This window comes from Castor canadensis, chromosome 10 (genome assembly GCF_047511655.1).
Source record: "Castor canadensis chromosome 10, mCasCan1.hap1v2, whole genome shotgun sequence".
NCBI lineage: Eukaryota > Metazoa > Chordata > Mammalia > Rodentia > Castoridae > Castor > Castor canadensis.
In genome coordinates, this window is record NC_133395.1 from 64,400,946 (window position 1) to 64,426,910 (window position 25,965).

The 25,965-nt window shown below is 39.9% G+C and overlaps 1 protein-coding gene across 4 annotated transcripts in view; it reads left to right on the forward strand.

The window, feature by feature from the left end:
• Wdfy2 (WD repeat and FYVE domain containing 2) overlaps window positions 1–25,965 on the forward strand; it is a 167,140-nt gene that overhangs the window by 111,437 nt on the left and 29,738 nt on the right. For all 4 annotated transcript variants that reach the window (XM_020184663.2, XM_020184665.2, XM_020184664.2 and 1 more), the window contains 3 exons: window positions 2,006–2,156; window positions 10,936–11,048; window positions 24,155–24,281. In XM_020184663.2, coding sequence (XP_020040252.1) covers window positions 2,006–2,156; window positions 10,936–11,048; window positions 24,155–24,281 — 391 coding nt within the window. The remainder of the gene's footprint in view (window positions 1–2,005; window positions 2,157–10,935; window positions 11,049–24,154; window positions 24,282–25,965) is intronic.

Genomic DNA, 25,965 nt, shown 5'->3' on the forward strand with positions numbered 1-25,965 from the left:
AGTATGTGTCTTTGAAGGGTTTCTTTTTGAATAAAAGAATTCCTTGAGATTTTGAGGGTTTGTTTGGCTTGGATCTTTTTGTGTTGGTTTTGGAGGGCTCTTTTGGCAATACTGGGGGTTGAACTCAGGACCTTGCATTTGCTAGGCAGGTACTTTATCACTTGAGCCATGCCCCAGCCCTTGTTTGGCCTGTTTTGTTTGTTTCTATTGTTTCTTTTGTTTCCCAGTAGTCATAGACAGCCTGACACTGGGAAAAAAGAACTGACTTTGCTGTAGAAAGACCAATATCACTCATTGGTTTTATAGCTCTGAGCAAGACAAGTAGCATATCTAGCCTCAGTCTCCTCTGGCACATGAAGACCACTCCAGAATCGAGTCTCTGGCCCCTTGTCTTCTACAGCTGCTGTCATCCCCTTGGAGTTAAAAAATGATTCATGGCCAAAGGGCCATTCAGGAGAAAGGTTGAGAGGTGCTGGGGGCCACTTTTTACTTTAGATAACTTGGGTACACTTGGACTCTTAGAGGTTGTTTTATTCTGTTGCTGGTGGAACTTGGATTGAACATTTATGACACAGATGAAAAAATCTTCAGGAATTTGTCCAAGGAGTCACATTTTTAGTTAAAGACCATGTTTTGACCTTGATGGTGGCTGGTACTCTGAAAGGCAGGATTTGTATTTTAGAGAAGTCATACTATTATTGCTTTCATATCCCCTTAGTTTCTCCATGCTTCAAATACCAAATTTTAAAACTTTAGGCATTTGTTGAAATGCCAGTCCTGTGCATATCCACCATATTTTGACTATATTGCATGGCTGTCAGCATTAATGGGCCATCTTGCTAAGGTCAGGTTTGCTATAAAGTCAGGAGATTATCCACTTTGCAAGGATTTTACAGTGATTGATAGAGAATACGTTTAAGTACCTGGGTGCTTATTAGCCACTCAGAAATTAGCAGGTGGTATTATTACCAATGGAACTGCATTTATCTAGCTATACTAAGTCTGCTTGGTGTTCAAAGTGGGAAACCCACATCTCTATCACCTCACCACACTTTTGAGTGTGCTCCTGCTTCACCAGACTGCCAACAAGGTGACAAGTGTCCCTCTTTGTTCATTCCATTCAGCTGTATTAAGCAACCACAGATCCTTCCACCTCACTGCTTGGAATGGTATAGTAAAATAAGAAGGCAAAAATCTTCCTACCTGATTTCGTTTGGTAATTGAGAAGCTATGAGACCTTAGCCAAATTACTCAACTTCATTGTACCTACCTGACTGTATGTAAACTAGGGAGATGGGCTAGGTGGTATTCTTCTAACTCTGAAATTGTGTGATGTAAAAACTCTTATAATGAGGTGTCCCTCATATATGAGCAATTCTAGGAAATTTGCTTTCATTATCAAATAGATGATAGATAGATACATAGATAAGTAGATGCTTTGGCAACATGGATAATTCATTCTCTTTTTGTAATTCTGTCTTCCTTTTCAAGCATTTGATTTCTGACAGAAAACTGTTCATCTGGAATTTTGTTATGAGTTTATAAAACAGACTTCATTAAAAGAACAATATACCCTTTACTTTTTGGGGAAGTGCACATAAATGGACCAGAGAAGCTGTATTACAAATGTCATTCCTAATGTGTTTGTGGACACTGGGTCCAGAAGCCCTAGTATGTTGAGGAAGGTGCCTTAGGCCCTTGAGTAAGGAGCTCTCTGAGGCAGTAATTCTTGGGTTGGCGCAAGCGGCACTTGTGGCACTTGCACCAACCCAAGGAAAGGAGCATTGGGAAGAAATGGATCATTTTTTTAAAAATCAGATAAAAACTCAAACACACCTGTTTACAGGGGGAAAACCTACCACTGAAGAGAGTCACCATTCTGCCTTGTTTGTGCTGTGAGCCTTTTCTGGGTGGGGAGAAAAGAACAGTGCACCTCTGTGGACCGTGCTTTTCAAGCCTCCTTAGGATGCTTTCTTTATGCCTTGTTTTCTTTCTTGGTTTTCAGCGCATCAGAGCAGAGTGACAATGGTCCTGTTTGTCCTGGAGCTGGAGTGGGTGCTGAGCACGGGGCAGGACAAGCAGTTTGCCTGGCACTGCTCCGAGAGTGGGCAGCGCCTGGGAGGCTATCGCACCAGCGCCGTGGCCTCAGGCCTGCAGTATCCTTTGCTAGACCAAACCTCTTGGTGGGAACTTGGCTAGTGACATCTTTGGGGTATGTGCAAGTTAAAAGGTTTCTCTTATTTGCTGAGTTGCCCTGTGTGAATAAGATGCTCAGAGACTTTCCTAAGACTTGAGTCATCAAGAGTCCCCATGTAAGTGAGGTAACTTTACCTGAAATAATAGATCCTGCTAACTACTGTGACACAGTTCGGACATTAAACAGGACACAGGCCAGGTGTGAGAGCCTCAGCTGCAGAAATAATATGGTACATGGTGGTAAAACCATCACCAAAATACAACCTCTGGTTTTTGTGTACAGGTCATTTCCTTATAGCCATTAAGGCTGCAAATCTCCTTTGGTGCTAGGGGAAAGAACTGCAGAGGTCCTATTCATTTTTAAGATATTTCTTGAGAGTCTACCCTGCCAGGACCAGAGTAGATTAGCGGGGCTCTTTATGTTAAGCTGCAAGCTTTGCTCCGGGCTTGAGACTTTCCCAGGATACAGAGTGACTTCATCAGGGTCTATGTGCTCAGGGTGAATCCCTGCTCATGCCAGTAATCCTCACTTGTGGCTAGCTGGGCTCCAGCAAGCAGTGTCAGCTGGTGGATAGCATGTGTAGACACTGCTCCAACTGCAAGGAATAAAGGACTGGGATTCTTAGTTTAAAAAAGGTAGCCTCCCTCCACCTGCTAACAAGTGAGGAAGTAGGTGGAAACAGATCACCTGTCAGAAGCAGAAAGGCCTGCTTTTTTTCATGTTCAGATCCATATTTACAATGATGTAACAAGGTAGATTGCAGTTTCTTTACATGTATTTGGCAGTATATATGTTTGTGTATGTGTATAGGCTAATGATACACTTATTTTTCTCACTGGAAGGGCAAGATGAAGAAACTAAAAATGACCATTTGTAGAAGGTTGTTAAAGTGGCTTAAATGTAAAATGCCTGCCTAGCTGATGTGAGGCCCTGAATTCAAACCCCAGTACCACCAGAAAAAAAGTGGCAAGTTACCAAGATCAGAGGCAAGGATGACAAGGAGTGGGAAGCAAGATGAACTGTCTTGCTTTCTGAAAGCCAGTTCAGATGAGCACAGTGCCTGATTAGTGATTTCTTACAGTATTAGAGCCAGAAGGGCCTTTACTTCACCGTCTCTGTCTTAAGTCTGTTTAAGTTGCTTTAATGAATTAGCATAAGTAGGTGGTTATAAGCAACAGAAATTTATTTCTCGCAGTTCTGGAGGCTGGGAAACCTTAACAGATTCTGTCCGTATCTACTGAGAGCCTGCTTACTGGTTTGAAGATGACCATTTCTTGTCATTTTCTCACCAGTAGAAGAGGCATGGCAGCTCTCTGGGGTCTCTTTTATAAGCATGCTAGTCCTATTCATGAGAGCCTCCCGACCTAATCACTTCCCAGTGCCCCAACTCCTAAACCCATCCTTATTGGGAATTAGGTTTCAACATAAGAATTTAGGAAGGGACATGACACTCGGTCTTCCTTAATTCACACATGTGTATGGACATGATACACATACCATCATAGGCAAATGGTAACTGTAGGTGTGTAACGTATAACGTATACATTACACAATGTATATGTAGTCAAATCATCATGTTAGACACCTTGAAACTATATCATTTATATTTGCCAGGTTTTTTTAAGCCACCCTCATTTTTCAGATTGGCCTGCCAAAGGCCAATAAGGGTTCTTTGCCTTCTGAGGCCACCCATCTAGTAAGTGGGAAAATCATCACCAAACCCTGGGGTCTTCTGTTTTGGATTCCTCTTTTTGTTTCCCCCATTGCACTGCATTGTTCCTTTGCATCCAGAACTAGTGGCAGTGACGGAATTTGTTCTGATGCTGATTTCTGTGTCCCCAGCCAAACCTAATATGCACCTTCCATAAAACTTCTGTATCACTTAGCTAACCTAAAGAGTGTGGACAGAAAGTCAGGTCTTGCCCTCAAGTAGTTAACTTTTTAAACTATCTGAAAATGCCAAATGAAAACAAATGCAGTGAAACGTTCCCTCACTGTAGTAGTCTTGTACAAGATTATAGCCGCTGGCTCTAAAAATCTTCATTTTGTCACTATTCCTTTTGGCTACACCATGTGGCTTACCAAGCAGAAAATCTTGGGTGTCAGAAGCTTTGTGTGCAGGTGTAGAATTGTGAGCTTCTGGGCTTCAGTTCCCAGGTTAAGTGATCGTTCAGCCACGTCGCTGTGAAGGTGGAGGGGAGCTGCAGTGCTGTAGACGGGTCCTCACAGGAGAGTCCCTCACCCCTACCAGCTCTGCCTTGCCAGCTCGGATGATTTTGTAGCCAATATGCCAGTACTTGCTCCTGGGTATTTTTCCAGTGCTAAACACTAATGGCTGTGCTTTTGCCAGAGGGTCTCAGCCAAGAACCATGTGACTTTTCCAAGACTGGAAGTTTTTTCTGGGAACTGGTTGATGGACAGACAGGTTGTTAATAGGCAAGCCCATATGGTATTAGGAATCTCCTTTAAATTCAGCTTTACAGCATGTTCTTTCATACTGTACCTCTAGCCTCTCTAGTTCCCTTCCCTCATTTCTTCTAACCACGCTCCATTTTTTTTGTTGTTTGAGACAGGGCATCACGATGTATCCCAGTCTAGCCTGAACTCCCCTGCCTCAGCCTCCCATGGTGGGATTATAGGTGTACACCACCATACCTGGCTTACCCTACACTCTTAAAGGTTTTTTAATTAATGAAGGTAGGAGGAAGAGATCTGGTGAAAGAATGTAAATGTTAAGAGTTTTATCATTATTTGTTTATCATCATATTGGACAACTAGGGGTATAGGATGGAGACCTTCACAGATGAAGTAACTCTGTCCCATCTCCACCTCACTCATTCATCCAAGTCAACAAGTGACAGAATAAATCAGATTGAATTCAGGTTTTTTTTTTCTCTCTTTTAGGCCTCTTAGAAAAGTAAATATGTAATGATAATAACCAACATTCAAGTAGAGAATCAAGGAAGAGAGACTGACCAGTTCACAAGTTAAAGTATCAGTTTCTGGATAGCCTCAAATCTTTTTTGTTTTTTGTTTCCATGATATAGCAACTAAGATAAAGAGAGGCCCAAAAAGCGTACATGCGTTGCTCAAGGTCACATGACTATCACCTAGCAAGACAAGAATTAGAACTTGGATATTACAGTTTTTGAGTATTTCTATGCACATTTGAATACAGCAGAAGTGGGTATTTCCCAAAGGTCCCAAGATAGCTAGGTGGTAAGCAATGAAAATGTTTGCCTTCCCCACCTCACTTGCTAGACTTTAAATTTTTCAATACTTAATCTAGTATTTAATCTGTCAGTCTCTTGTTATTTGGTCATGTTTTGATTTTTCTGTTTCCACAAAAGTAGCTCAAGTATTTTTTATTTTGAGATTTTCTTCATGTCGGAACTATTTCTAAAATGTCATCTATATAGTGAAATGTCTTCCCACCAAATGTAATCCCTTAGATATATTCCCAGGCAGGTAAAGAGTTATGGAAAGCTATTAAGTTTATCTCACTTTTTTCATGTCATGCTTAATGTCAATCACTTTGCTTTTGAGGTTGTACTATCATTTTAATTTCAACCCTCTTCTAAATAGCTTTTACTGAATTCATTTTTTTTAGAGAACTGTTATTCACTGCAGTTGCAAAGATTGTTGAGTATGAGGACTCATCTTTTTCATCTTCATTCTTATAATTAACATGATAAACTTAAGATGATCTTTTTGCGTATAAGTTTTCTCTTACCTATGTTTGATAACTTGTTTGAAGAGTGTGGTTTTTTGTTATGTTTTTTTCTCCTTCACTCTGTTTTGATGTTTTATTATGAAAAAATTTAAACATGCACCGAATTGAAGAAATGTAATGAACACTCACCCATAACTCGCCTCACTATTGATTCTTTTATCCCGTCTTACTTCCTCTTTCCTTTTTTGCTGCAATATTTCAAAGCAAATTCCAGATCTTAATGTCACTTCATCCTTAATACTTATTATGGACCTCTAAAATATTAATCATTTTTCTATAATCACTATGCTGTTATTACACCTAGAAATTAATGTTCATTCCTTGATATTTTTGAATAGTCAATCTATTTTCAAATTTCGCTAATTGTTTTGCAAAGGGCTTTTTGCAGTGGGTTTGTGTGAAATTAGATGCAGACAGTATCCACCTTGTGCACATAGCTGTCATATAGTCTGAACTGTCCTTCATCTAGAGTAGCAACCCCCCTTTTTTGATGTCATTGCCTTGTGAAAGATAGTGAATTGCTTTTGCAGACAGCTTCTCCTTTAATCCATCTCTCTGCTTTCCCACAATGTCATTAGCTTGTTCCTCTGCCTTCCCTCTCCTGTATTTTCTGTACATTGAAAGTTGCCTCTACACATTAATTCCATGTACATTCATGTTTCTTGAACAACACTTGGTGATGGTTCTGTGTGCATCATGGTACTTCCCACCAGGAGACACGTGAGTGGGGTTGTCACCCTTCTAGTCATGCTCAGCCTGGTTTCATGGGTCTGAGGGAGGAAGGAATGAGGTCTGGACACCTGGATCTGAGGAAGGGGAAGCTCAAGTGACAGTCTGAACCTTGCAGTGCTGCCTTCCCTAGTGATATTTCTGTTAGAAGTTCCACCCATTGGTAAACTTAACCTGAATTAACTAGGGTTACAAAGAGGGCACTTTCTAATCCTTTCATTTTTTTTCTACATGTATTAGCTAGAATTCATTTTTTTTCTACATGTATTAGCTAGAATTCTTTGTAAACTAGGACTTTCCCTCAGTAACTTAGACTACTTGGTTACCACAAAATACAGTTACAATAGAAAAAGCAAGATAAATTATTTCTCCTTAATTCTAATTGTCATCAGAGAGTTAGCACCCTGGCTACCTCCTGTAGAGGTCTTTTCTTTGTCTTTTTGTGTGAGCATTATCATGAACTCTTAAATTTTTTTTTAAATTTTTTTTAAAAATACCACATTCAGTATGTTTCAATGAATGCCATCTTTTTTTTTTTTTTAGTCACATTAAAATTGGCCAGTAACAGCCATAGCATTTTGGCCCCAATGTCTGTGTGTATGTTTGTGTTGCCAGAGATTGAACCCAGGACCTTGTACATGACAGAGAAGCACTGTATCACTGAACTCCATCCCCAGCCCTTCACTTCTTTGTATAAATTTTATTTTTTTAAAGACTAATTTTTGGAATAGTTTTAGGTTCATAGCAAAATTAAAGAAAAAGCACAGAGATTTCTCTTGTACCTGTGCATGCAGGGCCTCCCCCGTTACCAACATCCCTCAGCAGAGTGGTACTTTTGTTATAATCAATAATCCTTTGTTGGCATGTCATTATCACCCAAAGACCACAGCTTGTGTTACCGTTCTCTCTTGCTGTTATACCTTCTGTGAATCTGGACAAATGCATAATGACATGTATCTTACGCTGGAGTACTGCCCTAAAATGCCTCTGTGCTCCACCTGTTCTTCCCTCACCACCCCCTCATGTCTTACTGCTGTGAGCCTCTAGCCAGTGGTAGCTTCCTTGCTTTGCTTTCTGGCACCTGTCTTCAGCTCATTTTGACCTTTTCCTGTACCAGTCCTGGAATCAGCCATTCTTTTAACAAAGAGTAGTACTCAGAGGGAGCTACGAAATTGTGTATGTATGTGTGTGTGTGTGTGTGTGTGTGTTGTTTTTTGAAAGAAAATAATCAATTTTAGAATGTAACACATATGTACAGGAAAGCAATGCAAGTAAACTCCCTGTATAGCTATCCTTATCTCAACTAGCAAAAACCCTTGGTCCTTCCTATTATTGCTTATACTCTCTCTACACAAAATTAGAGATTAGGGTAAAATAGTTTCTGCCTGGTAGCGGGGGTAAGGGAAGAGAAATGACCCAAACATTGTATGCACATATGAATAAAAGAAATTAAAAAAAGAAAATAATCAATTCATATATTTTTATTCAAATATAGCTTGAAGTTTTTACTTCTTCATTTTTACACTTCATTCTTTTATCTGGGGCTGAAAGCTTGGTTCCTAAGACATTGACATAACTCCAATGGTATATTTAAATGGATTCAAAATAATAAGCAGAATTGTAATAACAGTAATACTACTGAATAAGATTTTAGTTTCTTTAAAGCTCTTTTTAACCTTGTAGCTTCTTCTACCAAGGATGTACATTCAAAATTGTTTGTTTGTTTCTGAGACGGGGGTCTCACTTTGCTGCCCAGGCTGGTTTTGAACTTCTGGGCTCAGCAGTCCTCCCTTGGCCTCCAAGTATAGTTCCAAGTACCTGGAACTATAGACATGTGCCACCATACCCTGTCAACATGTTGTATTATAAAGTCACTTGAAGGAGTTCCTTCAGTTATGCGGCTATATCATAATTTGATAGATTTATTCATTTTACTCTGTTTTCAGTTTGGAGGATTTTTTTCTTTTAATTTTATATATGTTTTAATATGTCAAAAAAATCACAAGATTCCAAAATGGAAACTATAAGCAAGAGAAGTGTCACTGCCCCTTCACCTGTTTCTCCCTCCATTATGAGCAGCCATTTTTGTCGGACCTTACCTTTCAAGTGCTTCCTTTTCTAAATATTAGCACTCATGCACACACATACACTTATATTTCCCTCCACACAAAGGTGATATGGTTTATAAGTTCTCACATTCCTTGACTTTCTTTCTCCCACTTGTGTCCTGGAAGCAACTCTATGTCAGTGTCTGAAGAACTTCATTTTTCCCCAGCTGCTTAGTATTCTGTTGTGTGACTATGGCATAGTTAATTCAGCAGGCCTCCTACTGATGAACTTATGGGCTATTTTCAAACTAGTTATATGGAGTGAATGGGCTATTTTTGTAGTTTTGCTGATGTATTTCTGGGATAGACCTCTGGAAATTGAATTGCTAAGTACTATCAACCAGAGAGACTCATTAGAAACTCTGTACCTAGTAGGGTGTGGTAGTGCATGCCTGTAATTCTAGCACTCAGGAGGCTGCAATAGGAGGATTATGAATTTGAGGCTCCCTGGGCAACATAGCAAGACCCTGTGTGAAGAAATAAATGAATGAAGAGAGAGGGGGAGAGAGGGAAGGAGAGAAGAGAGGAACGAAGAGAGAGAAGGAAGGAAGGAAAAAAGAAGAAAAGAAAGAAATGCTATGCCTAAAGGTTTTACTAGAGCTAGTCACCTGGACAGCTTTCACCTAGCACATACCAAATTTCTAGATTCCAAGAAGGAAAGCAGGTATAAGCATAAGCACCATGATTTGTATAGTTATGGCACAGTGAGCCACTCTTACCAGTTAGTGGTGGGAACCCTCCCAAAGTCCAGGTTCCCATACCCAATGCCAGCTGTGTAAGCAGCCTTGCAAAAGAGAGCAGTCAGGCCTTCTGGGTTAGCTCTCTGTGCACAGACCATTTCATTTCTTCTTGAACTGTCCATTCATAGTTTCATTCAGATTTTGCCCATTTTTCTACTGGGCTTGTGGTCTTTTTCTTTTTGGTTGTTCTTTTTATATTAGGGGCTGGGCTTTTGTGACATAGTTGCAAATGTTTTTTCCAGTTTATCTTTTCGCTTTGTTGTTTGTGGTCTCAAGATATAGCTTTTTCCAGTCCCAAGATATAAAGAAACTCATTCTTCTGGGACTAACTTGTTATTTCCTACATGTAGATCCCTAACTTATTTGCAATTTATCCTGGTGTACAATGCCCCATTTTTGTCCCAAATAGCTATGTAGTTTGTGCCAACATGATTTTTTAATCCATCTTTTCCTTACTTGGTTTTGAAGAGCTACCTTTTCCAGACATATACTAGATTTCTGTATGCTTTTAGGCCTATTTCTACACCCTCTATTTCATTAGTTTGTTTATTTTTGCACAAATACCACACTTGGAAGAAATTTTATAGGCTGAACATTCAGTGGTGCTACCTCTAAAGAGAACAACCACACTTATTGTAAGGATTTTGTACTAAGTAGTTCAGAAGTGCCTTCAGGTAGACCACAAACTGTGACAAAAGGTGTAGAGTCTCATTTGTGCAGATTGGACTCATCATATATTTATCAAATCAAGAATTCCAGATAAGAGTTTTATCCTTCACTGCAGACCTTCAGAAAGATGGTGGAGATCCACGGCCTACAGTGGATTTACCAGATTAAGAGTATAAACCATGTCCATATTGGGGAAAAGACACAATAAAAATACAAGGATTAGAAAAGGCACAAACCCTTCAAGTTTGTGAGAATATCACACCAGTAAATGCAAAACTGGAAATGATTGATATGACTCAAGGCCCTGAAGTTGCTACAGGATTCCAGTGGAGGAAAACATGTCCACCACGTGCCTCTAGAGCAATGGGGAGTTAGCATTGTGGTGGCATCTCAATCCTGTAAGCAGGAAGCAATAAATCCTGATGCCACAGAACTTCAGGTTAAAAATATGCCATTCTTTTTATTGGAATGTACATATCTACCTCTGGAAAACCAACATGTTATTTCATTGAGATTATATTAAATTTGTAAGTTAATGTACTAAGAAGTGACCTCTTTGTCATGTTGAGTTTTACTATCCAATAATACATACACTTTGTCTTCATTTTGGTAAGCCCACTTTTGTGTCTTTCATCATGGTCTTCAGGTTCCCCTTGGCATGGCATTTGCATACTTCATGTAAAATTTATGCTTTTTTCCCCCTTTTTTACATGCCCCGCCTTCAATTTTGGGAAACAATCCTTAATGCTTACATGACAGATTTGATGTTGAAACCCGACATGTGTTTATCGGTGACCACTCAGGCCAAGTAACAATCCTCAAACTGGAGCAAGAAAACTGCACGCTGGTCACAACCTTCAGAGGACACACAGGTAGGATTCAAAGCATTATCGTGTGCTGACATCACAGTGCTCATTCACCCACTGTGTGTTCTGATGTTCAGATGATATGTTTGAAAGTGACCAAGTACAACCTGTGCTGTACAGAGGAATGTAGGATACACTTAACTGAATACAGAATGATTCTGTAAGAGATAATCTCAGAAAATTTCTTTGTAATCAAAACAAAGCAGAAACCAATCTATTTTGAAAATGTTCAACTTGCACTAGAAAAAGCCAGTGTTGTTGGCATGTGTAAATGAAAGACTTGAGACTATGTGGCAACTGCTCAAACCCCAGAAGACTGAAAGGACAGCTGCCTTAGTCTGTTCTTGTCACTCTTGGATGAGAAGATGGTGTGCAAGAAAAATACCCACATCAAGACAAAGGAAAAGAAAAATATTCTTATAACAGGCAGCTAGACTACCTAAAAAGGAACAAGTTCATTTTTCCCTTCCTTTGGGGTCTTGAGGGTTATAACCCGAGATTCCCTTTGTGTCACTGGTCTGTTCAGGATCATTTAAGCAAGGCGATAAATCAGTCTTTCTTAGCCTTTGGAAGACTTGAATAGATGATGGTGATTCATGTTTGCTAGCATTTTTAGGATGCAGCATTGCTGTAGCAAATGTTGATCCTGGGAAATGAGCCTCTGCCTGTTTTCATGGTCCTTAATGGACCTTTGTGTTTTTCTGAGACTACTAACCCATAATTTAGTGTGGAAGAGGGGTAATACTCAGTTTGGATGTCATGTAAGAACAAAAGGAGAGAAAAGAGGATGTTTAATTTAGTCATAAGGAATTTCCTAAAGGAAAAAAGTTAGAATGTTGGGATAAGAGTCATACAGTAAAGGGAAGATTGAATCTAAGAAAGATTCATAAAAGGTTATCTTTATCTATGCCTTTGAGAGGAAGAAAGTATAAAAACTTCCCCTGTAGATTAGACTCCAAACTCTCTCTCTCTCTCTCTCTCTCTCTCTCTCTCTCTCTCTCTCTCTCTCTCTCTCTCTCTCTCCCCCTCTCCCCCTCTCCCTCTCTCTCTCCTCTCCCCCCCCACCCCCTCAGCAGCACTGAAGATTGAATTTTGCCACTTGCCTAGCCATGACCCTAGTCCATTTGCTTTCCTTAATTTGTTTTTCAGACAGGGTCTCTTGCTAGAACTAGCTTCAAACTGTGATCTTCCTACCTCCACCTCTCAAGTAGCTGGGAACACAGGTGTATACCTACACATTGGCTTGTTTTTGAGACAGAATCTTACTAACTTTTGCTGGGATAGCTTCGAACTGTGATCCTTGTCTCTGTCTCCTGAGTAGCTAGGATTATAGATGTGTACCACTATACCTGGCCTTCGTTGGCTGTCTCTTTTTAGCCACCTTACATCCTGGCCAACTCTGGGCCTGGTAGAGACCAGAACCATCTCACCTCAGAAATGTTAAACTTGTTTCACTACTGGCCTGAGTCTCTTTGTCTTTCATTTTTCTAAATCCTTCCTTTGTTAAGAACTCCAGTCCTCTGTCTCTCCCTTTGACTCAGCCCCTGTATTCACTTCTTCCCCAGGGGTGCATCACTTTAGCCGTGTGCTTCCCATCATTCTCACTTCTGTGACTCAGATTGTTCTTCATATGTTCTTCCCTGTCGGTGAGCTTGGAGTCTGTGATTCAGATTTTCTGTCTACCATCTTTGCTTTTGCAGACACCTGCTTGCCTGCAAGTTGTGCTTCCTTGAGACCTAAACCTTTATTACAGTTGCAAGGTCAAGTGCATGCAGTTTCCCAATCTTCCTCCTACCTGTGCCTTGTACACTCATTTGCCAATCCCCTAAACAGCTTTTGCAGACCTCCACCACCCTCCCCTACCTGCCTCTCCATCCCTTCCTCAGCCTCCTCCTTCTAAAACTATCAGATAGACACTTTTTAAAAAATATATTTCTTGCCTGTTCTTTATTCCCTCTATTCCAGCAACCCAACTTTTCTTCTACCCCTTCTCTTCCACTTGGTGTAGGAGTTTGCTTTCCTCTAGCCCCAGGCTGGTTCCCCTCAGGATCCTTACTCCAAAGTAGATTCCCTTTGTTTCCCTTTTGACTAGTTTGCTCTTCTCAGTTTAGTAGGAAGCTTAAGTTTCTTGCCTTAGAAGAAAACAACCCAAAACCTTCTCAATCCTATGACCTGTGGTAGCAATTTCATCTTATTCTCTCAACAACACTCTTTTTTTTTAATTTTATTTTATTGTTTTTACACGTAGTTACATGTATATACATTATTTGGGCTACCCCCGCCTTCAGGCAGAACCTGTCCTTCCCTCTTGTTCTCCAGTTTTGTTGAAGAAAAAACATAAAAGATAAAAAGAAAAACATAGCTTTTTTTGCTAGTTTGAGATAAGTATACAGGGAGAGTCCTTATATTATTTCCATACACATGTGTATTACAACCCACATTGGTTCATCTCTACCAGACCCCTTTACTACTTCCTAGTCCATTACCATAGTGGCCTCTGCCAGTTTTGGTTGCTATATTCATTCCTATACAGTGAACACATCAACCACATTCAAGTGTTTGGTTTTCTTCCCTTTCCCTATCCTTCCTGTGTGCAGACTCCCCTCAGTGTGCAACCCTTGTCCAATAATATTACTGCATTTGTTTTAGGCCTGTAATCTGCATATGAGGAAGAACATGTAATTTTTGGCTTTCTGAACCTGACTAGCTTCGCATGAGATGATGTTTTCCAGTTCCATCCATTTACCTGCAAGTGACAAAATTTCATTCTTCTTTGTGGCTGAATAAAATTCCATTGTGTATAAATACCACATTTTCTTAATCCACTCATAGGTAGTGGGGCATCTTGGCTGTTTCCACAGCTTGGCTATTGTGAATAGTGCTACAATAAACATGGGTGCACAGGTGCCTTTGTTGTAACCTGACTCATATTCCTTTGGGTATATCCCTAGGAGTGATATAGCTGGATCATATGGCAGATCTAGTTTTAGTTTTTTTAAGAAGCCTCCATATTGTTTTCCATAATGGTTGTTTTTGCTTTCATTCCCACCAGTGGTGTGTGAGGGTTCCTTTTTTCCATCATCCTCACCAACATTTGTTGGTGGTGGTGTTCTTGATGGTAGCAATTCTAACAGGAGTTGAGGTGGCATCTTAGTATGGTTTTGATTTGTATTTCCTTTATGGCCAGGGATGGTGAACATTTTTTCAGGTATTTTTTAGCCATTTGGACTTCTTCCTTTGAAAAAGTTCTGTTTAGTTCAGTTGCCCATTTCTTTATTAGATCATTGATTTTTGGAGAGTTTAGTTTTTTTGGCTCCCTGTATATTCTGGTTGTCAGTCCCTTGTCTGATGTATAGCTAGCAAAGATTTTCTCCCATTCTGTGGATGGCCTCTACAATATAGAGACCATTTTTTTTTGTTGTGCAGAAGTTTTTTAATTTCATGTAGTCCCATTTGTCAATCCTTTCTCTTAGTTATCAAGTCGCTTGAGTTCTACTGAGGAAGTCCTTGCCTATGCCTATTGCTTCTAGTGTATTCCCTGTCTTTCCTATACTAGCTTCAAGGTTTCAGGTCTGATATTAAGGTCCTTAATCCACTTTGAGGTGATACTAGTACAAAGTGACAGGCATGGATCTCGTTTCAGTTTTATGCAGGCAGATAACCACTTTTCCCAGCAACTTTTGTTGAAGAGGCTATCTTTTCTTCATTGTATGTTTTCGGCACCTTTGCCGAAGATTAGGTGAGTGTAGTTACATGGACTCATATCCGGGTCCTCTATTCTGTTCCACTGGTCTTCATATCTGTTTTTATGCCAGTACCATGCTGTTTTTATTGCTATGGCTCTGTAATATAGTTTGAAGTTGGATATTGTGATACCTCCAGCATTGCTCTTTTTGCTCAGTATTGCCTTGACTATTTGTGATCTCTTGTGTTTCCAAATGAACTTTAGGGTAGATTTTTCAATCTCTGTGATGAATGTCATTGGGATTTTGATGGGAATTGTGTTGAACATGTAGATCACTTTTGGTAGTATAGCCAATTTTACTATGTTGATTCCACCAATCCATGAACATGGGAGAATTTTCCACCTTCTTTAGTTCCTTCTGTAGTCTTCTTCAATCTCTTTCTTCAATGGTTTGTTCTCCTTGCAGAGGGCAATTACATCCTTTGTGAAGTTTATTCCTAGGTATTTGATTTTTTTTGGAGGCTATTGTAAATGGAATTGTTTTCCTATATTCTTTCTCAATTTGTTCATGGTGTATAGAAAGGCTACTGATTTTTATAAGTTGATTTTGTATCCTCTACTTTGCTGAAGCTGTTTATGGTGTCTAGGAGTTTTTGGGTGGAGATTTTTGGGTCTTTAAGGTATAAGATCATGTCATCTGCAAATAGGGATAGTTTGACCACTTCTTTACCTATTTGTATTCTTCTTCTTGCCTTATTGCTAGGAATTCCAAGACTATGTTGAGTAGGAGTGGGGAGAGTGAGTATCCTTGTCTCATTCCTGACTTTAGGGGAAATGGTTTCAGTTTTTCCCAACTAAGTATGATGTTGGATATAGGTTTGTCATATATAGCCTTTGTAATGTTGAGGTACATTCCTTCTATTCCTAATTTCCTCAGAGCTTTTAATATGAAATAGTGTTGAGTCTTATCATATGCTTTTTCTGCATCTATTGAGATGATCAAGTGGTTTTTGTCTTTGCTTCTATTAATGTGCTATATTACATTTAATGATTTGTATTAAATCATTAATGTTGCACCATCCCTGCATCCCTGGGATGAAGCCAACTTGGTCTTGGTAAATGATCTTTCTGATGTGTTGTTAGATTCAGTTTGCCATTATTTTATTGAGGATTTTTGCATCAGTGTTCATTAAACAGATTGATCTGTAGTTCTCCTTTTTGGATATGTCTTTGTCCAGTTTTGGGATGTGTATTATACTGGCTTCATAAAATGAGTTAGGCAGAACAACACTCTTTGTTTTAATTGGAAATATACATAACGTAAAATTTACCATTTTAACCATTCTTAAGTGTTCTGTTCAGTGGCATTAAATACATTCAGGTTGTGTAACCATCACTACCATCCACCATAGAACATGATTCATCTTGCAAAACTGCAACTCTGAGCCTTTACACAGTAACGCCCCTTCTGCTCCCCGAGTACCTGGCAGCACTTTCTGCCTTCTGACTATGGATCTGACTATTCTTGATACTTCCTGTACGTGGAATCAAACAATACCTGTCCATTTGTGAATGGCTTATTTCAATTTTTATTTTAATTTAACTTGATCAGATTTTAAAACACTTTGAAGTTTCATCCAGGTTATAACAGACAGCAATGCTTCTTAAGGAATATGACCTTCCCAGCTGTTTCAGAGTCTTCACCTTCCATTTGCCTTTTGGTGCCCTGTAATCTGGTTTGCCTTTGTTACTCCACTGAGCTGCTTTCCCTAAGGTGGCCCATGGTCTGCTGGGACACGTTTTAAACCTTGTGCTGAACCTCTCAGCAGCATTTTGCATTGTGGCTGTTCTTACTGTGCACCACCCTCCTTTTGCTTCTGTGAAATACCACTTCCATATTCCTTCTGTGCCTCAATCTGTTCATTCGTAGAACCCTCAGGTTTTAAGGTACTTTGAATACTCTTCTCTTTACCCTCTGTGGTCTCCTGAGTTGATCTCAACCATTAGTCCCAGTCACAGAAATAAAAGGCACAGTCATTGTCCTCAAATTCCTCCAGCCTGATGAGAGACACAAGCCAAGCTCTAATTACAGTGCATGGTACCATAAGCAGGGATGCAAGCACTGAGCACATCCAAGAGCACAGAACACAGAATGGCAGTTTACTTGGAGGGAGGTGGGAGGTGATCAGGAAGGAAAGCCTTCCCAGGGGAGATGTTGCTTGACCTGAAATCCTTATGTTTAGTTCATGGGAAAGAAGTGAGAAGAGACATCAAGCAGAGAAAAGCAGAATGATTCAAAGGCGTGGAGATTTGCAAAAGCATGATGCTCTTGGGCAACCCTTTTTAGACTGGAACTGTGGGTTTGAGGGAGGGAAGGCAGTGGTAGAGGGACAGCAAGAATGGAATTGAATCACTTCAAATCCCTGAGGCTCACCTCAGCCATTATTCTAACTTGGGACAAACCACTGAAGAGTTTGAGGCAAAGAAGCTAACTTGATTGGATTTTAAAAGCTTGTTTTGGCAATAAAGAGTGTGGTTGGAAAGCTAGTAGGAAACCATCCTTAATAGGATGAAGGCAGTGGCAAGCAAGGAGTAGGTAGACCGAAGGTAAAATGTAGGAAATTGAAAAAAAATAATTACAGTAGGGGATGGAGGTGGATCTCAATGGTAGAATACTTGTCTAGCATGAGTGAGGCCATAGAAAGGACAGGGGGAGGGAAGGAGAGAGAGGGATTGCTCAGCAGGCCTGGTGATGGACCAGATAGTTCCCAGGTTTGACTTAGGCAGAGGTGACCTCTTGACTCTTTAGGAGTCAGGCATTGGTCTTCAAGGGCTCATCAATCCAGCTCATCCCAACTCAGAAACAGGCAAGTCTTTGGTATGTATGTATATGGAGCTGTGACCATTCACCCCATCACTTTCCCTTATAGTACTGACGGTCGTACAGAAATGTGGGCCAAGGAGGCTGGAAGTGTGGTTCAAGTGGTAGAGCACTAGTCTAGCAAGCACAGGCCCTGAATTCAAACCCCAGGCAGAGGGTAGCAATAATGAACTTGGCCTAATAGCCATACTTAGAGGCCAAAACATAACATTCTCTAATCCACAGGGATTTGGGAAACTAATTTGATGTTCTTATGCTCCCTCTGCTGGTTTTCTTTTTGGAACTAAATGTCAAGTATTACAGTTCTTGGCTATTTCTGAAAAAATTATGACATATTTGTACTAAAAGGTCATAAGATGACTTGAATAAAACAGGGAAAATCTTATTTTGACCACTGGAAATTAATAGCATCAGTAAAATTCTTTTTTCTTTATTTCAAAGAAATTTTTAATGCACATGAACATATTAGAAACAGGAGGACATTCTAATTAATGAAAGATTAAACACAGCCTGTTTCGTTAGCTGTTAGGAGAGTTGAAAGCAACAATGTAACTATAACAAAAGTAACTAAGCAAACCAAGAAAATTCTGGGCAAAAATGCATGTTCAAATAAATGAGAAGCTTTGTTTAGAAGAGACTTACACATGCTTTCATGCAAGTCGAGTTGGTCAGCATCAGCTGCTCACTCTGTGATGGCTGCTGGTATGTGCAGGTGACTAAGACAAATGTAATACTTGCCTCACTTGCCTTTTAGTCCAGCATGGAACACATGCATTAGGCCAATAATTACAGAAAATTCATCAGGACATTATGGGAGTACCAAGTGCCATGAACCCCCATACCACTCATAGACTTTCCTGAAAGTAAATAAGGAGACCTCCCTTGTGTAGCGAGGGAGGCTCCCCAAGGAAGTGTTTAATTAGGAATTGAGGAGAAAGAGAGGCAGTGTAGAGGAGGGGCACACAAACTCATCCCTTCACCCCACAGCAAAATATAGTGCAAGAGATATTTTTGAGGTTCTGTGATCTGGGCACTGACTTATCAAGTCCACTCGTAGCCTAGTCACACATTACCCTTGAGGGTGAGATGTCATACTCTTGGCAAGTTACTGTAGCACACTCTGGTAAAGGCAGCAGTGTCCAACCCTGATTGTACAACACTCTATTCAGTCTTTCACTTTTACAAGGTATGTGGGAAAAGTCTCAAAAATTTTCGTTCACTAAGCATTTTGGTAATAGGTAATTAAATTTCTAAAAATGTTTAAACTCTTTGGTCCGGTTCCACATTTGAGATTCTTTTTAACTAATCAAAAATGTGAGCCAGGCATAGTAGCTCATCCCTGCTCTGTAGCTCATCCCTGCAGAGATTGGGAAGATCATGATTCAAGGCCAGCCTGTGTAAAAAGTCAGCAAGACCCTATCTCAACTGAGAAAAGCTGGGCATGGTATGTGTCCCTGTTATTCCAGCTACACAGGAAGCATAAATTGTAGGATCATGGTCCTGGCATAAAAGCAACCCTATTCAGAAATTATTTGAGCAAAAAGAGCTAGGAGTGTGGCTTAGGTGGAAGAGCACCTGCTTGGCAAGCATAGGGCCCTGAGTTCAAGTCTCAGTAACACCAAAAAAAAAATGTAGAGGAAGAAGGCTATAATCCTAGCTACTTGGGAGGCTGAAGCAGGAGGATTACTTAAGCCCAATAGACGCCAGCCTAGGTGACATAGCAACCATCATCTGTTCCTTAAAAATAGTAATAAAAAAATGTGAACAATGTTGTGTGCATAAAAATGTTCATCTTGGAACATTTTGTAATATTTAAAAGTTGAGAAAAATCCAACAATAGCTGGAGTAAGTTAATGTGCATACATTTTATAGTATATTACACAGCCATTAACAACTGCACTTATGAATGTACTGTAATACAAATAAATTTTATAATTGTAAAAACTTTTACTTCAACATTTTGATGCTGGATGTGGTGTGCAGCCATCCCCATTGTACATTTCTAGAACTTTTTTTTATCTTCCCAAATGACAGAAGTTCTGTAGCCATTAAAGAATAACTAATAGCCCTTATTTTAGGGAGTTATTTAATTTTAAAACTAACTGTCGTTTGTATTATGGAAGTCAAAGATAGGGAGAGGAATAAAGTAAAACAATGAAGGAAAATAGAAAGATTAGTTAACTTGAAGTAAAGTGAAACAGAAGAAGTAATTTTCATTGTTGAAAATATAAACTGCCCATCAGAGTCCTTGCTGTGCCTTCAGTGTGGTTTGGGGTGTGCAGGCCTGTGTCTACAGTGTTTGGAATCAACTTTCCTGCTGCCTGAAGTGCTGAGCGGCAGTGACCACTGTGCATCAGGAAGTCCCATCTACAGAGACATGCAGGACACTGCAGCTTCCCTCAGCAGCTCTCCTTCTTTTACTCAGCTTCTCTCTGCTCCTCTGTGATCACTGTGCTGCCATCCCACCAGCCCCCACCCCTGAGGCTCTCTTGCTTATTGTTCCCCAATTCCTCTCTGCAATCTACTGATCAGAGCAGTTGAATAAACTTTTATTGAGTACCTTCTGCATACCAGGCACTGTAATCTGTGCTCAAATACAAAGATACAGAGCCCAAAGCCTACTATTGAGACAGATTATAAAACTGACAAAGCTCATATGGTGGGGTGAGTGTAAAGATAGACATGCACAGAATCTGGAACCTCACCTAGTTGAGGGTATTGGGGGAGAGGGCATCTGAGCTACACCTTGAACAGGGAGGAGTTTCTTGTGTGATAAAAGTAGGATAGACAGTCTAGACAGAGGACATAGCCACATGTCCCAGAGGCAATGACTCCACCAACTAACACATATGTATGTGCGTCTTGTTCTCAAAAATAATCTCATTGCATATTTGTGGTGGCAGAGGATCTGAGTCTTCCCTGATTAGACCCACAGAGCCTACACAGTGCCTGCTGTACAGAAGACACTCAGCACATGCTTGTTGAACTGATTTGAAATAGATGCTGTTGTTTACCATTTATGAGCCAACTCTCAGTAGACTTCATTGTCAGGACATCTACATAGAGCTGGCAAGGGACCCAGAGTTCCTTGCTTCCCTACTCCACCCTCTTTTTTTTTTTTTTAATGTCTTCCATCTTTCCACTAAGTTCTTGGAGAGTCTTGAACATACCCCAACTTGATTTAACCAAGTAAAAGTACTTAACGTTCTGTGTTACTAAGTGTCACTGGAGATACTTTCTCTGACCTCTTACAGTCTGATGTAATGTAGTAAAGCTAGAGCTTGGCCTGGATTCTAAAATGTCATTTGATCTCATGATGCTGGGATAGCTTAGGGGACAAGCTTAAAACTGATTCAACAATGGACACCATTACAGAGATAGTGCAGATGAGGTCCTGTGCAGGGTAATTATAGCTGACATTTGTTGATTGCTTCCCATTGTGCTAAGTCTGGGTGCTTATTTTATCGACCCATTTAATCTCAACAAAACTGAGTGTTACTGTTATCATCCTACTTTTTACAGATGAGACTTGTAGGGTACAATGACATTAATAAATTGCCCAAAGCCATATACCTACTAAAAGTAGAGCTGGGATTTGAGCCTGTGTGCATACAATACCACAGCTAAACTTTCACTTCCTTTACCATAAAATTTTCTCATCCCGTAGTCACCAAAAAAGAATGCCAGAGGGCCTGCATCTCATGGTGCAGCATTTGTACATATGACAGTGTACTGATGGGGTAGGGACAGGGAGTGTAAACCCTATGAATTTCCATATGGATCTGACAGGATAAAGAGTCCTTCGTCTAGTTAAGTCTTTGAGTCAATTAGACCCTTCTAACTTCTTTCTAGCAGTGCCCACCATTATTTAAAGCTGATGTAATGCTTTAAAGAACCTGAGCTACCCATTTTAGGAGAAATCATGTATTTGTCACCCTTTATCTGTCCTCCTAATCATAGTGGCTTGCCTAGGCAGGCAAGGCCCTCTCAGAGATTGTCCTTGAGATGTGCATTCTCTGACGCAAGAGTACAGTGGGCGACAGCATCATAACCAGCAGCACTGCTCAGTCAGGAGAGAGATGTCATGGGCCTACTTCATCTGAGAACAAGGCCAAGGGCATTTGTTCATATTCTCACTCCTTCATTCAACCATTTGCTCATTTGTCCACACTTACTGAATACCTACTGGAAGCCAGGCAGAATTCTAGGTACTGGGGATACTGTGATGACCAAGTCACAACCCTGGCCCTCCTAGAGCTTATATTCTGTCGGGGTGCAGACAAACAACCAATTTGGGGGAAAAAAAAAAACCAAAGCAGTAGGACTGAGAGTAATGAGTGTAGAGAAGCAAGTGTATCTAATTAGGTGGCATTTAAACAAGGATTTGTGTAAAGTGGGGGAAAAAGGCTTTTTATTTTATTTTGTTTTGTATTTTCATTCATCTGCTCCATCATTCATTCAACAGACAATACTTGAGCCCATCTGTACCAGCACTGTGCTTGCTGGCTGTTGCAGGGTGGATGGTGGTGGATGGTGGTGAAGACTGGAAACTGCAAGGGGTGGTTAACCCATACGCACTGGGGGAAGTAAGGGTCATTCACACAGGAGTGCATGCAAGCAGAATGAGAAGCTAGTAAGCATAATTGAGAGTAGTGGGAGGGTGTTCTTCCTCTTGTTCTTAAAAAAATCTGAGACAATTATGTAAGAAACTTCCTTAAAAGTTTTTAAGATAGAACATTTTATTAGAACAAACTGATGATCAGATTCCAACAAATAAGGTTTTTAATGTTCTTCTCAGAATATAATATTTTTCACTAATGTGAAAATGAGTATTTCTGACATTCATAAGTACTTATAGACTCATCTTATATAGAAAAACTTATTACTATTCTCACTACATGGGGTTTGACTCACAAGGAGACTACCATGGAAGAAAATCTATCATAACATTTTATAGCCAGAATCACTAGAGTGTAATCCTCACAACCAACATCTGTACAGCACACACAGTTCAAGGTAGTCCTATACTTACCACAATTCTACAAAGTAGATAGTGGGTAGTTTGATTATGATCACTAGTAATATTTACAGTGGTCATGGTATTACCTACCAATCCCCATTTTACAGTTGAGGATACTGACACTTAAGGATGCAACTTATTTGCAAGGAATCTCTAAACTCAAATACCCAAAGAGAAAAAGTAATTTTAAATTCTGATATTGTGGTCTAATTACATATGATGTTCAAGAATAAAAAAGACTGTAATAGACGTTTCTCAAAAGAAGACATGCAAATGACCAACAGGTATGTGAAAAAAGTGTTCAGCATCACTAATCATCAGAGAAATGCAAATCAGAACCACGAGGTGTCACCTCACCCCACTTAGAATGCTATTATCAAAAAGACAAGAGATAATAAGTGCTGGCAAGGATGTGGAGAAAGGGAACCCTTGCGCACTGTTGGTGGGAATATAAAGTAGTACAGTCGTTATGGAAAACAGTATAGAAGTTCCTCAAAAAATTAGAAGTAGAGCTACCTTATGATCCAGCTGTACCACTGTTGGTACAGCACTTCCAAAGGAAAAGAAGTCAGTGTTTCAAAGAGCTAGCTGGACTGCCGTGTTTTTGCAGCACTACTCACAATGGCAAAGAAACGGAATCAGTGTGAATGTCCATTGACACTATTTTGCTGTAAAAGTGATGAAATTTGCCAACGTGGAGGGCATGATGTTAAGTGAAGTAAGCCAGATACAGAAAGAAGTACCACAATGTCTCACTTATGCAGACTCTAAATAAGTTGATTTTGTAGAAGCAGTAATAGAACAGTAGTCCCCAGATACTGGGGAGGGGTCAGGGCAGGGAAGAGAAGGCAGAAGTTGGCCAATGGGTACAAAGTTAAAAAAGAAAAAAAAAGTTCTGGTGTTCTGTTGCACAGTAGAATGACTATAGTTAGCAGTATGGTATTATGTATCTCAAAATAGCTAGAAGGGAGGATTTTGAATGTTCCAACAAAGAAATGATGAATGTCTGAGGAGATGGATATGCTAGCTACCCTGATTTGATCATTATACAACATGTACTTGTATCAAAACATCACATTGTACCTCATAAACATGTACAATTATTATGTGTCAAGAAAGAAGAAAAAAATCTAATTGAGCATTTTTAAACTCCATTTACTTCTCATCTATTGTTGTCAGAGTGGAAGGGAGGCAGCAGTTAAAAAAATATGGTTAATATTGCCAAATAATTCAGTATTTTCCATTTTCTCATAATTACGTCAATTAATTCTCTTTTTCATTTCCCTTTGGTCTCTATGGTAAGATTGATTTGGGGGACATTAAATTGGGGAGGAGGATGCTTAAATGGTAGGATTTTTATTCTTGGAGCCAGTTTTTCTCTTCTGGGATGTATTCATTTGTTCTTTCAACAAACGTTCATCATATGCCAGGAACTGCATTGAATCCTAATTCTTTTGTGTTCCCATTTAACTAGTGAGTGAGGTCGTTATTTTGTGACTAATGCCCAGCTGCATCTGTTCTCTCAGGTGGGGTGACAGCTCTCTGTTGGGATCCAGTCCAACAGGTGTTGTTCTCGGGCAGTTCCGATCACTCTGTCATCATGTGGGACATTGGTGGGAGAAAAGGAACAGCCATCGAGCTCCAAGGTCACAAGTAAGTGCTTTTATGATCTCTGAGAAATGATTCCAGCTGAAAGGTGAAACAAAGGAGTCACATCCAATCTTATGGCAGGACCTTCGCTCAGGAAGGAATATGGCAGGAACACAAGTAACAGCCACCTTGATTTATGTCTGTACAAAAGTATATTTATATATTTCAATCCCATTTGTTCTGCAGAAGATCTGAGCATGGTTACAAAAGCCATAAAATAAAATAGTGGTAAAAAATAAATCTGAGGTAAAAATTAGAGCCAGGGAGACTATAAGATTAAATATTTGAGAGTTAGAGAAAAAAGAACTTAAAAATAAAAGCCAGAAAGGCCTACAAAATTTCTATAATTGAGTTCAAATGTGGCTTCTTGCTTCCTGGCAACTTGAGGAAGAGGGGAGAGATAATTTCCTTACACAGTACATTTTGTACTTCACCAAATACTTATTGAGAACGCGCCTTGATTCTTATCAGGTTCTTCTTCCAAAAGGGGTGGACTGCAGGGGGCTGAGGGGAGCAGAGAAAGGTTGGTGTCTCTCTGGAGCAGTTCCAAACTTTGCTTTGCATGAAGAATCTCTGAGGAATTGATTAAAAGTAGATTCCAGGCTAAGATTCTGGTTGCTGGTCTGGAGCTGGGGGAAACCTGTGTTGCCACCCAGGCAACTCTCTGTTGGTGACCCTTAGACCACTCAGAGCCACAGCACCATCTGCTGCTGTCTACTGCTGCCATCCCTGGGAGCAGGACCCCTTCTTTTTTGTAGAAAAAAAAAAAATGTTAGATCTGCTTTGTAACTCCAGAGCTAATCTGAACTGTGTTTTACTTGTAAAGTTTCAAAAAGATACTACAAAGGACCCTAAACGACCAGTAACACGTCAGTAGTGCCTCCATGAATTAACTGATTTTCAGTAGCATTACTAGCTTTTCCTGTAATTCTGCCTAGAAATACTAGTTTCTAAAAATTCTCTTTATTGTTTAAGTAACAGTTTGAGATTATTGGATAACACTGATTGATTTTTGGAGGACCCATGCATAATTACTTTAGATTTAGAGCTTAATGGTAAAGAAGCAACTCTTAAGCCGTTTTTTCTCTCTGTAGAGAACACACAGTTATCTGGGGCCTCTTCTGGCATGGAGGGGCTACACAGTCCTGGTCAACTCATTAGAGAAATTGTTCCCTTATGTTTATCTTCATAACACGTGAACAGCATCAGGTCATGTAGCAGGAGTTCGCATCATCCATGTAAAAGTAGTGAAAAAAGAGAAGCCAAAACACAGTTCTGTTTAATAACACTCAGTTATTTTCTAATCTGCCAGGTAATTCCTGCCAACTCAGCCTCCCTCACAGAAATCAAATGCAGGTTTTGAATGGAGACCAGGAACGTTTGTTGGCTAGTTTTATTTTTATACAGTGGTTAATCAGGACTGCAGGCACTCTTGCATGATTTCACCTGTAAGATGATAACTACAGTGGTGCTTAGCACCAGCATTACTGTATGCATAAGGCCCTGCCCTTGCAGTTCTAGGAAACATACATTTTCTTAGAAAGGAGAAGTTAGAAAGTTTGGGCAAGAAAATGAAACCTAAACAGATATGTCTTCCAGTTTCTAAGGTGAATAGACATGTCCTGTTAAAAATGGAAAAGACCCTACTTGGGGTTCATGCTGATAGGATCACAGCCTTAGACCTGCC